This window comes from Asterias amurensis, chromosome 10 (assembly GCF_032118995.1).
Source record: "Asterias amurensis chromosome 10, ASM3211899v1".
Lineage (NCBI taxonomy): Eukaryota > Metazoa > Echinodermata > Asteroidea > Forcipulatida > Asteriidae > Asterias > Asterias amurensis.
In genome coordinates, this window is record NC_092657.1 from 4,756,455 (window position 1) to 4,773,120 (window position 16,666).

A 16,666-nucleotide genomic window follows, 5' to 3' on the forward strand; every position below is an offset into this window, starting at 1 on the left:
GCCATGGTACCCAGACGCCTTCTAATGACAAACTAGTTACAAAACAAGGGGCTCGGCCAGTTTCCGCCTTTTCACGTGGCATAGCATACAATGAGAAAATGATATGAGAAATTTCCCAATAATAGCGCGCCGTAATATTTGTGATTTTCTGTTAACACCGTTTTGTCTTCAATATTTCACGTTTTTTCGCTGAATAAATGGGGGTTTGAAAAAAAACAAGATGTTGGCGGAATACAACTTCCCTCTACAAACCTCAACAAGGTTGGTATATTTTTTGTAAAGAATAAACGTGATCGAAATTGTGATTGTGATTATCTAAATTTCTGTTCGATGTTGGTGGAAACCGCGTGCAAACACACACACGGTTTGCGTTGCTCGTGGGGCGAGCGCTCCGTATGGCCGGCGCGGACGGTAGACTAGGACACGTCTGCCAATAAAATAAGGGTGGGATGAAGGGTGGTCATTTTCTTTAGCTTTCCGCATCCAGCCACAACTTTATGTCTCTTAATTTAGATCAAATTATATCGTTTAGGCTAAACTTTAGCTGTCCGAAGTTAAATTTTTTTTAGTCCTTATTTTTTTTACTCCTTTCGGTCTCCCACCAAAAGATAACAACTAAATAAAGGCGTACTTAAAAATATTCCCCCACTTAAATCTGCTTTCCAATTGTAAGGCCCCCCTGGAAAATATCAGAAAAATTGTGATTAAATTGCCTGAAAAGTAGATCACATGTACAGGCAGGTAAGCCCATGTTTTCCCAATAATGTTCCTACTTTCTCCTAAGGACTAAATAATCATGCCTAACTTGATTTGATTTGATTTAATTTTAGAAGGGTTGACTGAAGAAGTAGAAGGAATAGAGAATGTGAAAAAAACACTGCTTGGGTTGGGGGGGGGGTGTGTGTGTGTGCGGGGGGGGGGGGGGGGGGGGGTGTCTGGAAGGATCATGGAGGGAGAAAGGGGTGGATGCAGTGGGCTTGTCAGGCACCTTTGGTTTTAGTGGTCTATTTATCACATGTGTTCTCTTGATTTGAGGAGTCCTTGACAACGCTGCTCGCTACACTCTATTTTAGTTTATTTTATTTGCGTTCTTGTACATGTAGACATGTCTGCACGTACCTACTTCTGTCTGCGCAATAAAATGTGCGCTTGATTTTTCCTCTTTTTTTTTAAGGTCAAAACTTCTATTATAGCGTTTCAGCTACCAATTTCTCAAGAGAAACTAAGTCCCAACATTGGTCTACTGTAGTAATTTGTTTTAAATATTCTTTTTTAGTTTCACATGAAGAGAAAACACTTTTTTTTTAAATTACACTTGAAATTTCAGAAGGAAACCAAGCAAGAGACGGTAAAACTTTCCTAGTAACAGACAAATTTATACAAAATCATGAGAACAAGCTCAAAACTGTGTTAATTTCAATGGATAACTTAAAATTTATTGTTTTTATTTTCTTTACAGCAGTTGGAGTGACGAACCTCTGTTGCTAGGCAACGATGAGGACCTCTTTCAGCTAGATGTGGAAATGGCCCATTTGGGCTCCGATGACGACAGATTGGAGAGGTAAAAAAAAGAAAAGTGTTTTGGGCCTGGAATTTCAGCTTTGAAAGGGCAAGGGTACTACCATTGGAACATCTTAAGCCCTTTTCATACGGCAAAAAATGTAGCCAGGGTCCCTTGCTACACAATATATTGGATTGTTTATTTGTTATCACCCTGTGTGACTGATTTTGTGAGCTTTCACACTGCAAAGTTAAAAAAACTAACAACCCTTGTGATACATAAGAGTGATATGACGAATTGGTAATCCTGATCACCTTGGTTGGACAAGATAGCACCCTCAATAGCATGCGCTGTATGGGCATTTTCACCTAGGACGTCGTTCAATAAACAAGGATTCCTTTCACACGATGATGTAGCCCACGCCCATGGTCAAAACTTCCGCTAGTGTAAGATTTTGTCAAAGGTCCAAACCTTCGACAAAATGTAGCAATGTTGGACAAGATTTGACAAGGGACCCTGGACACGCCAACAAATTATTGTCCTTTCACACGAGGTGCATTTTATAAAATCTTACAACCATGCTACAATTTAGCAAGGGGCCCTTGCTAAATTGCTCTCGTGTGAAAGGGGCTTCAAGACGGTGATTAAGTTCACTTATGAGGCGTCCTTGGTTTCATTACCAGAAATATATTTAATACAACAATAATAATAGTTACAAATGTTAAATTTTTTCCCTTAACAGTCTTGCTTGGACGTCAACCTTCGACCCGCTCGATGATTATGTGGACTGTTCTATTTCACCGCATGGGGAGAGGTGCTTCCAGCAGGATTCCAACAGGAATCGATTGGAGGGGGTTTTTGGTAGCCCAGACAGCGACTACCTAACTGGTGTTTATCTGAGTGCATTGCAGGACAATGAAACAACGGGTAGGTTGCAGGCTTGACACTTCATTGAGGCGTTTTTGCCTTGGTGCCCTTAAAAAGTTACAGTAGAAATCGGGGCACAAATTTTACTCTAGGGGTGTCTTTGGTAGTTCAGACAGCGACTACCTTACCGTTGTTAATCAGATGGCATTGCAGGTCAATGAAACAACGGGTAGGTTGCAGGCTTGATACTTCATTGAGGCGCTATTGCCTTGGTGCCCTTTGAAATGTTCTAGCTAATAGAAATCAGGTCTAGAATTTTACACTATATTGCAGGCCTGAAACCAGTAGTTTTAGGAATGATCAAAAATATTATAAGCCAATGTAATATTCCTAAGGTCGTTGTATTAATTGCTACTTCAACCTTCCCTGTTTCATCCGTCAGACTAACACTACTGCTTTTTTTCTTGAATGTTGCACATGAACAGAAGATGAAGCCCAATTTGCAGCGGAGTTACTTCAGTCGGATTTGGACGTCGCTTACAGCGTTGATCTATCAGACTCGGACGACAGCTTTGGAAGCAGTAGTCAGAGTACAGTCAACTCCTGTCCAGGAAGCCCTACAGCCAAGAGGAAAAAAATGCACGACTTACAGTGGTGAGTTTTAGGGTTAAAGACATTGTGTAATATTGGCAACTACTCAAAATAATTGTTAGCATAAAAACTTACTTGGTAACAAGCAATGGAGAGCTGTTGATAGTATAAAACATTATGAGAAACGGCTCCCTCTGAAGTAACGTAGTTTTCAGGAAAGAAGTAATTTTTCACAAATTTGATTTCAAGACCTCGGAATGCAAAGTTTCAAATCCTACTCAAAATCAGTGAGCTTCTGAATTGGAACTAACATTCTTTGTGTTTCTCGAATTATCACCACTCGTTTGCTTTGTCTTTCCAAGGAGTGAGATGGACATGGAGGAACAACAGAGGGCGGTAGAGGAGATAAAGAAGGCCATCACTGATCAGTCCAGTATTAGGGAGCAACTGGAGTTACTGCGGATAATTGGTCAAGATATGACAGTACTACCGTCAGATAGCAGGTTTACCATCAGTAAGTGTGTACTCAAGTTTACATTGAACCCTAACCATTCTAAATGCAACAATACGCACCAAATGGAAATAGTTATGGTAATCTGTCGCATTCGGCAGTAAACTCAGACGTCATTCTTTGACTGAATTTGTTGCACTCAGCAGTCAAGTGACTTTATATTGGTGTTGCATTGTGTTGTACTTTGCAGTCAACTTTGTTGCATCTTGCAGAGTTTATGGTCCCACATATAACCCAAGCCACCACTACACGTATGTGCATACTGTTGCATAGCAGTACATGTATGCCTGCACAAAGCAACAAGATCCCTTGTTGCATTTTGTTGCATTTGGTTTCAACTGTGTTGCATTCTGATGTATTTGGCAGGGTATGTAGAAGGATCCTAATAGGGAAGGTTGGCATGATTTTTTGCTGAAAGATAACTATATCTCTGGTTGTATTTTTGAAAGGGGGTGGGGCGGGGCTGGGGCGGGGCAGGACTTGGGTGAATTCCTTTTAAAAACATTGGGGCTATTTGGTGGTAATTCTGCACTAACAAACCATTAGAATCCGCACATTGGAAAAGCCATGTGTAAGCACAGAATGTGGTGAACAGGGCCAAGAAAAATGAATTTAATTGTAAAAGCAAAACTTTCATAATCCTTTATCATTTTGTGTTTAGATGCTGCATACATCGACAATAGTAAGCTTCAATCTATACGTGAATATTTGGCCCAAATGGCCCTCCATACAGCTGCAGCAAGTGAAGAGACAACATGCACAGAAAAGCATCACAGTACCTCATCGAATCAATCCAGACACAAAAAGGTATGGAGGGCAACAAATGCATGCAGATTTAAGAAAGAAAACAAACCAACTGAATCGACAGTAAATGTTTCTGGTTAAAAAATGCGTGCCCAACTCAGAGAGCTGCTTTATAGCATGTTGTGGGTGAGTGGTTAGGTGCATCAATCCCCAGCTCGGAGATCTGGGTTAAGCACTTGGAGTTGATTATAATTGAGTTTTGTCTCTTGCACTTCACAGTCTCTGGAGCGAAGGTCCCGTCACAAAGCCCACAGGAAGAGACGTACTAAAGAGAAGAAGCAAACTCTGAAAGAAGAACAGAGTCGACTATTTGCTCTCGAAGAGGTTTGTCATTTTTTTTCACGACATAAACCTGTAGACCAACTTGAGAGTTTTCACTTGATTGGGGGGGGGGGGAAGTATCCATAAGACCTTAAAGAATTGAGACTTGAGACGTTGTGGGTGTCATGGCCGAGCGGTTAAGAGCACCGGATTCAAGCACTGGTGTTTGATCAGCAGGGTGTGGGTTCGGATCCCGGTCGTGACACTTGCTACATAAAATTGAGGAGGTAGTGCTTTTTGCTCTACCGGCCAGGCTTCGGACTGATGATACCCAAGCCCTAGGAGTAGGTGGCATAGGCCTCTAAAAAAAAAAAACTGTGAAAAAAAGCTACATTACTTCAGCGGGAGCAGTTTCTCACAATGCTTTATTTTACTATTAAGAGCTCTCCATTGCTTGTTACTTAGTAAGTTTTTATGATCACAATTATTTTGAGTAATTACCAAAAGTGTCCACTGCCTGTAAATGACTCATTAAAATATTGTCTCTTTGACTCACCAGGTGCTCTCACTGCAGGTTCAGGATGATGACAACGATGAAGAAATAAATGTACTTGATTGACCTCGGCTACTCTAGGTAGCTCTCTAGGTAGTTGTACAGTCTGATGTGTCTGCAGAAAGAAAAGATCTTGGCCCAATTTCATAGAGCTGTTAATTAAAGGCACGACAGCAGATTTCATGAAACGCTAGGGTTAATCCTATCTCGAGTTAGGACGAGTAACTAGTCCTAACTTAGGATGAATCTTAAGGTTTACAATGATACAGTGCAAGGATGGGACTCCTCCTAAGTCCTAAGATTAATCCTAAGTTAGGAAGGATTTGGTGAAATCGACAGCTGGATACGTTTGGTTATTGTCAAAGACCAGTATTCTCACTTGGTGTAACCTATCATTTTTTGGATAAAATAACAACTCTGTGAAAAATTTGGGCTCAATCATTCATCAAAGTTGCAAGAAATTAATGAAAGAAAAAACACCCTTGTTGCACAAATTTGTGTGCTTTCAGATGCACAGTTGTGTACACTTTAAACTCTGTAAATGTTGAGCAGTTCAATAAGGTTGAGACCATTGTATAATGAGGCATCATACAGGGAAATACATTTTTTTTTTTCTGAAGCAAATACTAAATACAAAGATCTCCAATGTTTTGCACAAACGTTAAAGGTCATAGATTTTCTTCTGTCAATGTAATAGTGGGTGCGTTCGATAAGTTTCCCTGGGTCGACCCCGCAGTGCTCACTCAGGTGAGCCCCTGACAAGAGCTACTCGAACCATCACTCGAATCGCCATGCACCTCAGGTCACCCCAAAGTGACCCACTTCACAAGCAGGGCACTGGGGGCTGACCCGGGTGAGCTCCTGGAATGACAACGCTATTCGAACGCACCGGGGGCAGACGGGGGTCGACCCAGGGAAGCTAATTCAATGCACCCTATGATCCAACCTTTAAAGGCGACAGTAAAACATTGTTTTGACATCGGTGGTGAAAAAAATTAGCTCAAAGAGTAAAAAACCTTTACCAAGTATCCTATTATTTGAATAAAAGATGGGTGAAATGTATACACATGAAATGTGATTGTTAAATGCCATTTTCCCAAATTTAGTGCTGCTTTTTTTTTAATGAATTTTTCATCAGAGGTCGTTTTTTTACGACTTATTTCTTCGAACCTAGATTATTGGAATGAATTTACCACTTTATGTCAGTCATTCATTTCATTTTCATCACATTTTGTGGGCCACAGGATGAACTGGATGTGATTAAAAAAAACTATGAAAAAACTGTCAAAATCAATGATGTACTAATGCCCTTTTAATTTAAGATGTTAAATGGTTCCTAGTTTCTGTTGGACCAATTTCATGGCTCTGCGTACTGTGAGTGAACAGTTGGCGCTTATGGATTCAGAAAAACATTTGTTTGACGCCAGGCAATTGTGGCTTGATGCAAAATGCTTACTTCATGTTACTTACCATTCTCCACTTACACGGCTAGCCAAGTTATTTGGCGCTAACCCTGTAAGCAAAGTATGGCGCCTGTAAGCAAAGAATTCTGTAGTCAGCAGAGCCATGAAGTAGGGGACTATAAATGGACCCTTCCCATGAAATATGCTAATAACATTCACGCATGCGTACGGACCCTGTTGGTTGGCAAACACCATAGAGTTGTGCACTAAGCAGACGCGCAATCTCGTCTACGTCACGCACCCATTAGCCGTGTACAAAACAGCGCGATGTTCCCTCGTTTTGCCAACCAAAACGTCAAGTGCGCACGCTCTATGTGCAATTTACATATTTCATGGGAAGGGTCTATTGAAACCTTGCATATGAAGTCACAGTGGGCGTCTACCATTTCCACCATTTGTGGAGTCAATGCCTTTGCGTACATTTCGACTCCCAAAATGGCAGACAACATTAGTAGGCTGTATTAGTCAGTTGTGCAGCGTGCAATGAGTAACAGTAAATACAAACATTTTCACCCTTCAGTTGTTTAAATGCACTGGGGTGGATTTCACAAATAGTTACGACTAATCTTATCTCGAGTTAGGATGAGTAACTGGTCCTAACTTAGGACTACTCATGCGATTTTTATATCTCCTAGGACTAGTCCTAAGTTAGGACCAGTCCGAAAGGCCCGGTCACACAGGCCCCGATAACGAGAACGAAAACGATAAAAATGCATGCCCTCGATTGGTTGAATGAGCGTGGGCGTATTCTGCGCGGAGCAACTCAACCAATCGCGAGCGTGCATTTTTATCGTTCTCGTTTTCGTTCTCGTTATCGGGGCCTGTGTGACCGGGCCTTAACTCTTTGTGAAATCGACCCCTGGACACCTTTGGTAATTGTCAAAGACCAGTATTCTCAATTGGTCATCAATGTTGCAAGAGAATAATGAAAGAAAAAACACCCTGGTTGGACAAATGTGTCTGCTTTCAGATGCATAAGAAAAGTCTGTAGGCCCGAAGTCTTATTTTATTTGTTGGGTGAAAAAAACTTCTTTCTCAAAAACTACGTTACTTCAGTGGGAGGCTTTTCTCACAATGTTTTATACTACCAAAAGCTCCCAATTGCTTGTAACCAAGTAAGTTTTTAAGCTAACATTTATTTTGAGTAATTACCAATAGTGTCCAGTGCTTTAAACCTGAGTAAGGACAACATAATGTGAGAAAGCTAGAAGGTGCAAGAAAATAATAGTTATCAAACTTATATGGCAATTGCTTTGATTTAATTTTCACTCCGATTTGTTTCTTTATACAACTTGATATTTTATAAAATTGTCTCTGACACAATTCTTTGGGACATTACAGATAAGATGAAAATATTTCTAAGAAATAAATAAAATAAAATGACTTTCTTTTGAACCATAAATATAACTATGTTTGTGTATCCTTTTTTAATGTATGGTTATGTTTAATTTTAACCTTTATAGCATGGACATCCGAATGGTTGCAAAACAATCAATTGTGCTAACAGATGTTATGTAAACAATTATTTTGACTAATTACCAATAGTGTACAGTGCCTTTTTTACCCTTTGTTAGAGTGCAACCATTTAAAACGAAAATAAAACAATTCAAAGCAAAGAACCAAATCATAAAATCAACATGAGAAAATGTCTTTATAATTGAAACAAATTGGTGCCAATTGGTGCTCAGGGCTCAATTTCATGGGCTGCTTAGCACAAAAATTTGCCTAGCATGAAATTTCTTCCTTGATAAAGAGAGGATTACCAATTAAATTTCCATTTGATGCATATCGCCTCTATGTAATTCCAGGGCTGACCACTGTATTCTAAATACCACACACATAGATCCATCTCATTTGATTGGAGGAGCACGCGTCACTTTATTTTGCTATGTATTAACTGCCGCAAAAAAACATCATCTAAAGAACAGGGGCCAATTTCAAAAATTTGCTAAAGCACGAAAATAGCTCGCTTATTTAATTTTACACTTCACCAATAGTTTTTTTCTTCATGCATTTTGAACACACCATGCATTCATTACACACAAATCCCAGCCCCGTGGTTCGCAAGTGAACTTGTTTTCACAGAGCTCAGGGGAAGTACTAAGTATACAGTGCTTTAAGCCATTGGACCCTTTCGGTAAACAGTGTTGTCCAAGGCCCACACTTTGTGTACCACAACTTCTACATCAAATAACAAACCTGTGAAAATTTAGGCTCAATCGGTCATCGGAGTCGGGAGAAAACAACGGAAAAACCCACCCTTGTTTCTGCGCGTTTTGCCGTGTCATGACATGTGTTTAACATAAATCCGTAATTCTCGTTAACGAGAACTTACATTGTTTTGCTGTTTTATCAAAAAGTAAAGCATTCCTTGGAATAATATTTCAAGAGAAGTCTTTCACCATTGCCTTTTGTTAACCCTGTAAGTTATTTGTAAATCTGTGAACTTTTATTTTTTTTCTGAACCGAAAGGGTCCAATGGCTTTAATAACACATCTGTGTAAAGGGTTAAGTCAAATTAATTTCCCTTAGTACATGCCTTACCCTCAATGCAAAAAAAAACATCTTTTAAATTATTGCAACAAATATGATTATAACGGCCTCTAGCCAACGAGCTAGCCTAGTGGTCTAGTGGTACGACATCTGTTATAGACGATGTGACCTTTCACGTCACACGAAAACCATAACATGATTCGCGCGCATACCGCCAGGCAAAACCTTTGTGTTTTGGCAGCCAGCTAGAAAGTGTACGCAATCTTACTATTACTACGCAACTCAGTGCCCGGCGAAACATGACGTGTATAGTAATTTGTCAACAGAGGACGGTTTGAATGTAAACATAGGTCACATCGTCTATAGAAAGGCAAAGGTGGTGGATTCAACCCCCATCCAAGTGAGTTGCCTGTAATTTTTCTTACAGAATTTATGAAAGTTCTGAGTATACAGAGCTCAATACACATCTTGTTCCCTCTGTGACTCAATTTTCCAAAGCCTTCCAACAATGATAATAATAACTAGGATTTGAAACTTTGCATGGTGGAAACACGATATAGAAAGGTAACACCATGTAATGACTTTCTCTAATGAGTTTGGGTGGTTCTGAAAAGAACCGTTGGTTTCCGCTCGACGTTTCGATCAGTTTGCTCTGATCGTCTTCTGGCTCGACGTTTCGATTAGAGCATACTAATCGAAGCGTCGAGTTGAAACCAACGGCTCACAGAAGACGATCAGACTCTGATCGTCTGTGAACCGTTGGTTTCATCAGAGCATACTGGTCGAAACGTTGAGTTGAAACAACTGGTTCTTTTCAGAACCACCCCATTCTCCAGAAGACGATCAGAGCATACTGAACGAAACGTCAAGTTGAAACCAACGGTTCTTTTCAGAACCACCCCAACTCATTAGAGATAGTCATTACATGGTGTTACCGCAAACCTTTCTATATGATAATAATAATAATAATAATCGTTTTTTATACAGGCCTTTACATTATTACTCCTGGTCATTCCATAAACCATCTCAGCTCTCTGGGGAGTATACAGCCTGTTCAATAAATATGCGCTACTAAGCTGAATCAATCAGGCACTCATTTACCCCTGGGTGGAGAGAAGCAATTATGTGTCTTGCTTAGGGACACAAGTGTCACAAGCGAGACTAAACAGAAACAACAGAGCTTGAGTTTGTTTTTTCGTATTCGCTCGGCCACGACAAATGTTTTTACCCAACTGAAATGTGAGTGAGTCGACACATTGAGACGCTCTCTCTTCACTGTAGCTTCTACTGCATCTCTGAGATTCTTACAGTACCTCCTTTAAGAATGCCTCCAGGCATCGTTTGTTTTGAACAAACACCTTCTCAAAGGCGGCCTTGTCGTACTGTGTGGATAACAAAAATAAATACACTCTTCAAAAATCAAATCTGAAAAGGCCCTACACACCAGTGTTCCGTAGGCACCAAGCACTGGTGTTCGGCTCTAGACACCAGTGTTTCTGTAGGCCTTAGGAACAGGTGTTCTGTAGGCCCTCGGTACAGGTGTTCGCTAGGCTCTATGCACCAGTGTTCCATAGGCCCTAGGCACAGGTGCTCTGTAGGCTCTACAATCCCGGCCATATCTTGTTGGGCCTCCTGCCCCCTTTCAATGTTGGTTCCAATTGGCGGCCTTCTTCTGCGTTACAGTCAACATTAAACGGGGGGCAGGGGAGACAATGTTTATTGTCAACGGAAAGTGGACAGAGAATGGTTTTATATAACGTTAGGAATGGGTGGCCCAAGCATTTTGGCTGGGATTGTAGGCATAAGTGTTTTGTAGGGACTAGGCACAAGTGTTCTGTAGGCCCTAGACACAGGTGTTCTGTAGGCCCTAGACCCAGGTGTTCGTAGGCCCTAGACACAGGTGTTCTGTAGGCCCTAGACACAGGTGTTCGTAGGCCCTAGACACAGGTGTTCTGTAGGCCTTAGGCACAAGTGTTCTGTAGGCCCTAGACACAAGTGTTCTGTAGGCCCTAGACACAGGTGTTCGTAGGCCCTAGACACAGGCGTTCTGTAGGCCCTAGACACAGGTGTTCTGTAGGCCCTAGACACAGGTGTTCTGTAGGCACTAGGCACAGGTGTTCTGTAGGCACTAGGCACAGGTGTTCTGTAGGCCCTTGGCACAGGTGTTCTGTAGGCTCTAGGCACAAGTGTTTTGTAGGCCCTAGACACAGGCGTTCTGTAGGCCCTAGACACAGGTGTTCTGTAGGCCCTAGACACAGGTGTTCTGTAGGAACTAGGCACAGGTGTTCTGTAGGCCCTAGGCACAGGTGTTCTGTAGGCACTAGACACAGATGTTATGTAGGCTCTATGCACCAGTGTTTGTATGCCCTAGGCATAAGTGGGCACTAGGTAGACACAGGTGTTCTGTCGGCTCTAGGCACCAGTGTTCAATACACCCTCTGCACCATTTTCAAAGGTCTTAGGCACCGGTTCTGTGTGTCCTAGGAACTAGTGTTCAATAGGCAACAGGCATCACTGTAGCATAAGACAATGGCACACGTTCTACATGTATAAGTCATGTACTGAGAAGGAATTTTTAAATTGTGTTTTTGCAAATTCACCCCTACTATTTAAAGGCAGTGGACACTATTGGTAATTACTCAAAATAATTATTGGCATAAAACATTTCTTGGTGATGAGTAATGGGGAGAGGTTGATGGTAGGAAACATTGTGAGAAACGGCTCCCTCTGAAGTGCCATAGTTTTCGAGAAAGAAGTAATTTTTCACGAATTTGATTTCGAGACCTCAAGTTTAGAACTTGAGGTCTCGAAATCAGCCTGTGAATTCAACTGTGAAGGCTAGTCTTTGACAATTACCAATAGTGTCCAATGCCTTTAAAAGAGACTGTCACTTGGTGCAACTACCACTAACCACGATTACTCAAGGGACATTAACACATGGTGCTATCGCAAACATTAACTTAACAATTTCCATTTTGACTTACGTAGTAGGGATCCACAATGATGCGTTCCTTTTGTGGATCTAGATCACCCAAGAGTCTGACGAGGCTGGTGCTCCCTGCTGGCTTGCGTTGGTTTAAGATGCTGAAATCAATCACACAGGTGTATGAGTTGTGGGTTGAAGAAGAAATACTTATATAGCGCAATTCAGAAGTAATCTCAATGCGCTTTACAAACACAAAAAATTATACAAGAGAAGGCAACTAGTACTAAACAATTACCAAAAAGATTGAGTGGACATGTGGGTTTTGAGATGTGACATGATGTGATTTGAAGAGGTCCGGGTTTATCTGGGAACGGAGGGTAGCAGGAAGAGAGTTCTAAAGGGTGGGGGCGCTGAATGCAAAATTAGGCTCTTTTACCGTACTTTAAAGGCACTGTACACGTTTGGTAATTGTCAAAGACCAGTGTTCTCACTTGGTGTATCCCATTAAATAAGCATAATAATAATAATAATAATAATAACAAGTTCTTATATAGCGCATTTCACAATAAATCATATCAATGCGCTTTACATTAGTCCCCTGGTCATTGGGCCAATAAACATCCCTTTAATCTTTCTCAGCTCCCTTGGGAGTATACAGCCCCGAGCTGCCGTGGCGCTTCGAAAGCTTTTCATTCACAATATCAACCTCTACCCTCGCAGGTACCCATTTATACCCCTGGGTGAAGAGAAGCAATTATAGTAAAGTATCTTGCTCAAGGACACAAGTGTCACGACCGGGATTCGAACCCACACTCCGGTGAATTAGCACCAGAACTTGAATTCGATGCTCTTAACCACTCGGCCGCGACACTCTACATAAAATAACAAGCCTGTGAAAATTTGGGCTCAATTGGTCATCAAAGTTGCGAGAAAACGATGAAAGAAAAAACACCCTTGTTGGACGAATTTGTGTGCTTTCAGACAGGAATAAAAGACTTCTAGCTAGAAGTCTTTTATTATTTTAGTGAGAAGTTACCTCTTTCCCAAAAACTTTGTTACTTCAGAGGGAGTCGTTTCCCACAATGTTTTATACTATCAACAGCTCTCAAATGATAGTTACCAAGTCAGTTTTTAAAATAATATTTGTTTTGAGTAATTACCAAACGTGTACCCTCCCTTTAACAAGTACACAAATATTGACTTGTTGTGACCTAGCGGTCTATTAGTGGATTGAACTCAATTTTTGTTTTATTATTGTTATAAAAGCTTATTAAGTTACCTTAAGTTGTCATCATCAAATCCAAAAATGTAGTGAAACTTTGTGTAATCTTGCTTTGTAATCTACACACACAAAAATTAAATTAAAACAAAATTAATTTTAGGGATAATAAAACATATTCATAAATACCTTGGACAGTTTCGCTATTCCTATTGGTGGAGAGCGCGTCACGTGGGTGTGTATAAACCTTTGTTTATGACCGGTAAAAAGTGTTGGAACATGGGCGTCACACGCGAGCTTGCACCTGTGATTATATGACAGTTTCTTCATTCCTATTGGTCGAGAGCAACGGCTGGGACAGTTGTGGCACATCACGCGATACGAGCGACGCCCACAGCATTCCCTTATTAGGAGTTGTTTACCCGTGGCAGCAGAGGGCCTTACCATTTCATAGCTGGGGGGGGGGGGGTGTTGTGTTGAAAGAAATCATTGAACAATTATAATTTTGCATTTCTTTTACTTTTTGACCAAAAGTGTTGATGTTTTTTGACCGAAAAGGTATTTATGAATGGGAATCAAAGTGTGTTGAATCGGTTTTCAACTAGTGGTTTAAACCCGCCGAGGCCTGGTTCTTGATAATTTACCTAGACTTTGTCTCGGTAAAATTATAAAGAACCAGGCCTCGTTGGGATTAAACCACTAGTTGAAAACCTCTTCACCACACATTGATTCCCTTATTAATTCCCCATATCAAAGAAAATAATTTCAAAACTAAACAGCATTCAATACCACAAAAATAAAGATTAAAAGTTTGTACTAATGATAAAGATAAACATAAAAAAAATTCCCCTAATTCAGCAAATTCCCCATCATGAGGGACAGGTTTCCTAGGACACCAGTTTTTAACGACAGGCTGTTTAGGACCTCATTGCAACTCTTTTATTCTAACATTATAACACCTCACTGATTTGCAACACAGTCAGTCTTTATAAAAGCTTGCCTGTCTACCTCTTTGCAATCAGTCAATAGCTTACACCTCACCGGTGACCTCTGTAGCTCATTGCCCTCAATCAATATAACACATCCCCTGTCTTGCTCTTTACACCTGGTCAATATAACACCACATCTGTCAAGCTCTTTGAAATCAGTAAATATAACACCTCATCTGTCTACTTAACTCTTTGTAATCAGTCAAATATAACACCTCATCCGTCTTGCTCGTTGCGCTCGCCTCAAAACAATACCTCACCTTTCTAGCCCTTTACAGTCAATATAACAAACTCACTTGTCTAGCACTTTGCACTCGGTCAATTTAACCTTACCAGTCTGGCTCTTTACACTCGGTCAATATCACCTTACTAGCCCTTTACACTCGGTCAATATAACAAACTTGCTAGTCTAGCACTTAGTCAATTTAACCTCACCAGTCTTGCTTTTTGCAATCAGTTAACACATAGAGGAAGGACAGTCCTTCCTCTATGGTCAATATAACACCTCACCTGACTAGCCCCTTGCACTCAGTCGATATTCACCAATTTAGCCCTTTGCACTCAGTGAATTTAACACCTCACCTGCCTTGCCCTGTGCCTGTTTCTCTCAATGCCATTCTCTTGCAACAAATCATTCCCCCGATCATCTGGCTCATTGCCAATCTCATACGTGGATGTCGCCGCACTATCCACAGTCCACTCCGACATCACATCCCTCGCTTTCAACTCATGCTTCAGCATAGCCTCAGCCATTGTGGAACGGCATATATTGCCTAAACAGAGAGAAAGACAAACAAACAGAACATGCTTTTAAATGTGGTTCTAGGTACCAGACTCACCTGTCTCCCCTTATGATGGCTCTTCTTGATTCCATTTTCAACTAACACAGTATTGGCCATATGGTCAGGCTCCTTGTCAATCTGATAGGTAGAAGTGGCTGCACTATCTACCAACCAATCATCTGCCACACCCCGTTCTTCTAGCATGTGGACTAGCATACTCTCGCCCATCGGTGATCGACAGATATTTCCTTTATAAATAAAAAAGGAAGGGCGCGTAGAAGTATCTGATTGGAACTTGGTTGTTTTTCCTCCAAAACACTCCAAGAAAGATATAATAGATGTTAAATTTGCATCGGGGATAAAGAATATTAATATTTGGTTTTTGCCCACACACGGGTGTGCGTTAGCACTGTATACTCAGTACTTTCCCCCCCCCCCCCCCGAGTCCTGTAAAAAAATATCACAGGCAAATTCTCGGGTGGGATTCGAGACACTGCTCTAGAATTGCAAGGGTTGTGGGTTCGAATCCCACCCGAGTAATGTGCCTATGATATTTTTTCACAGGACCAAAATTAATACTCCATGAAAGAGTTTTGACTGGAGGTGGCGGAGGGTGGCCTAAGGAAGAATTTACATTTTATTGAGACATTGCTCTTTAAATGTTGTTGCACTTAAGCATGATTAAGTGATGATTGACAGCTGGAGGTTGTTGTTAAAAAACTGAATGGTGCGGGGCAAAAAGAGTTGGCATAAACTTATGTGCTGGTAGCAGGAATTTCAAATTGGTTGAGTGTTCTCGTCCGCATCGGTCAAGACTCAGGTTGGGGTTTAGTAGCTGAGAAAATCACCCCTTAGCGTGAGAGGGTCAATATATAAGTTACCATTTTCGAAGACTGCGCCCAACAATAACAAAACATGAATAATAAAATAGAATTAGCTATACTATGTGATTGTGGACCATTGAACGCAGTCCTTACTTTAAAAAAAGTATTATTAACACACTAAACTAAAAGTTAAGTTTTATTTGAATGAAGTTAACAACTAACACAGAAAAGGCCCCCCCCCCCAAAAAAAAAAAAAAAGGCAAGTTTGCCTTTTATTTTTTCGTTTACGGGAAATATTTACATAACATATTAAATATTTCAATACACAAAGGCGAATAACTATAGAAATACTTTCAACACAACAATGAACAATATAATACACTTTGACCTGAGATGTTATTTCACACCGCCCCCCCCCCCCCCACCGCCCACCGCCCACCTCTAGAGTCTGACCCCGCCCCCGGAATTCGAGAATTCTGATACCTCAAAACAAAATACCCACGCAGACGGTCGTTTGTGCCCGCGAACAAACACTGTCGCGGCCAACATTTAGGCACTTAACTACCAAGATAACCAGTACACACCCATCGATATGCAAGTGATAATTGTCACTTTAAATAAAAAAGTAAATCACGTTTCCCTACCTACCTAGGCAGACGAAAAGAACCGATTTATTTGCGGAGGCAGCCATTTTGATTTCGTTCAGATTTACCCAAGTTGATAAATGTCCCAACTATTACTTCTACTGCCCAATTATAGTTTACAGCAGTCCAACTGTAATTGGAAGCATGCCCAACTCGAGTTAATTATTATGCCCAATTACAGTTGGAACATTTACCCAACTCGGGATTAAACAGTTTGGTTCCGCAGTCTCAACAACTC

At 40.9% G+C, this 16,666-nt stretch overlaps 2 protein-coding genes across 3 annotated transcripts; one reads left to right on the forward strand and one right to left on the reverse strand.

Annotated features, from left to right (window-relative positions):
* Positions 1 to 88: 88 nt before the first annotated feature.
* On the forward strand, positions 89 to 7,181 carry LOC139942486 (uncharacterized). Its single transcript, XM_071939292.1, has 8 exons — positions 89 to 261; positions 1,460 to 1,561; positions 2,244 to 2,428; positions 2,854 to 3,022; positions 3,322 to 3,473; positions 4,132 to 4,277; positions 4,494 to 4,598; positions 5,095 to 7,181. The coding sequence occupies exons 1-8, from the start codon at positions 221 to 223 to the stop codon at positions 5,152 to 5,154; spliced, it is 960 nt and encodes a 319-aa protein (XP_071795393.1). The 5' UTR covers positions 89 to 220; the 3' UTR covers positions 5,155 to 7,181.
* A 2,782-nt stretch (positions 7,182 to 9,963) lies between these two features.
* On the reverse strand, positions 9,964 to 16,524 carry LOC139942493 (low molecular weight phosphotyrosine protein phosphatase-like). Of its 2 annotated transcripts, none has more exons than XM_071939303.1 (5): positions 16,433 to 16,524; positions 15,018 to 15,208; positions 13,250 to 13,311; positions 12,029 to 12,128; positions 9,964 to 10,426 (listed from the first exon to the last, which is right to left on the reverse strand). In XM_071939303.1, exons 1-5 carry the CDS (start codon positions 16,473 to 16,475, stop codon positions 10,349 to 10,351), a joined length of 474 nt encoding a protein of 157 aa, XP_071795404.1. In that variant the 5' UTR covers positions 16,476 to 16,524; the 3' UTR covers positions 9,964 to 10,348. The 2 variants fall into 2 exon arrangements, with proteins under 2 accessions (XP_071795404.1, XP_071795403.1); XM_071939302.1 differs by lacking the exon at positions 15,018 to 15,208 and adding an exon at positions 14,761 to 14,951 and having other exon boundaries at positions 10,024 to 10,426; positions 16,433 to 16,498.
* Between the last annotated feature and the right edge of the window lie 142 nt (positions 16,525 to 16,666).

Excerpts from the sequence above, each read along its gene's own strand:
- LOC139942486 (XM_071939292.1), top strand. The coding sequence starts at position 221 with ATGTTGGCGGAATACAACTTCCCTCTACAAACCTCAACAAG. Across the intron at positions 3,474-4,131 it reads AGATAGCAGGTTTACCATCA|ATGCTGCATACATCGACAAT; the intron begins GTAAGTGTGTAC and ends TTTTGTGTTTAG. Across the intron at positions 4,278-4,493 it reads ATCAATCCAGACACAAAAAG|TCTCTGGAGCGAAGGTCCCG; the intron begins GTATGGAGGGCA and ends TGCACTTCACAG.
- LOC139942493 (XM_071939303.1), bottom strand. The coding sequence starts at position 16,475 with ATGGCTGCCTCCGCAAATAAATCGGTTCTTTTCGTCTGCCTAG. Across the intron at positions 13,312-15,017 it reads GCCATCATAAGGGGAGACAG|ATTACAAAGCAAGATTACAC; the intron begins GTGAGTCTGGTA and ends TTGTGTGTGTAG. Across the intron at positions 10,427-12,028 it reads TCATTGTGGATCCCTACTAC|TACGACAAGGCCGCCTTTGA; the intron begins GTAAGTCAAAAT and ends TTATCCACACAG.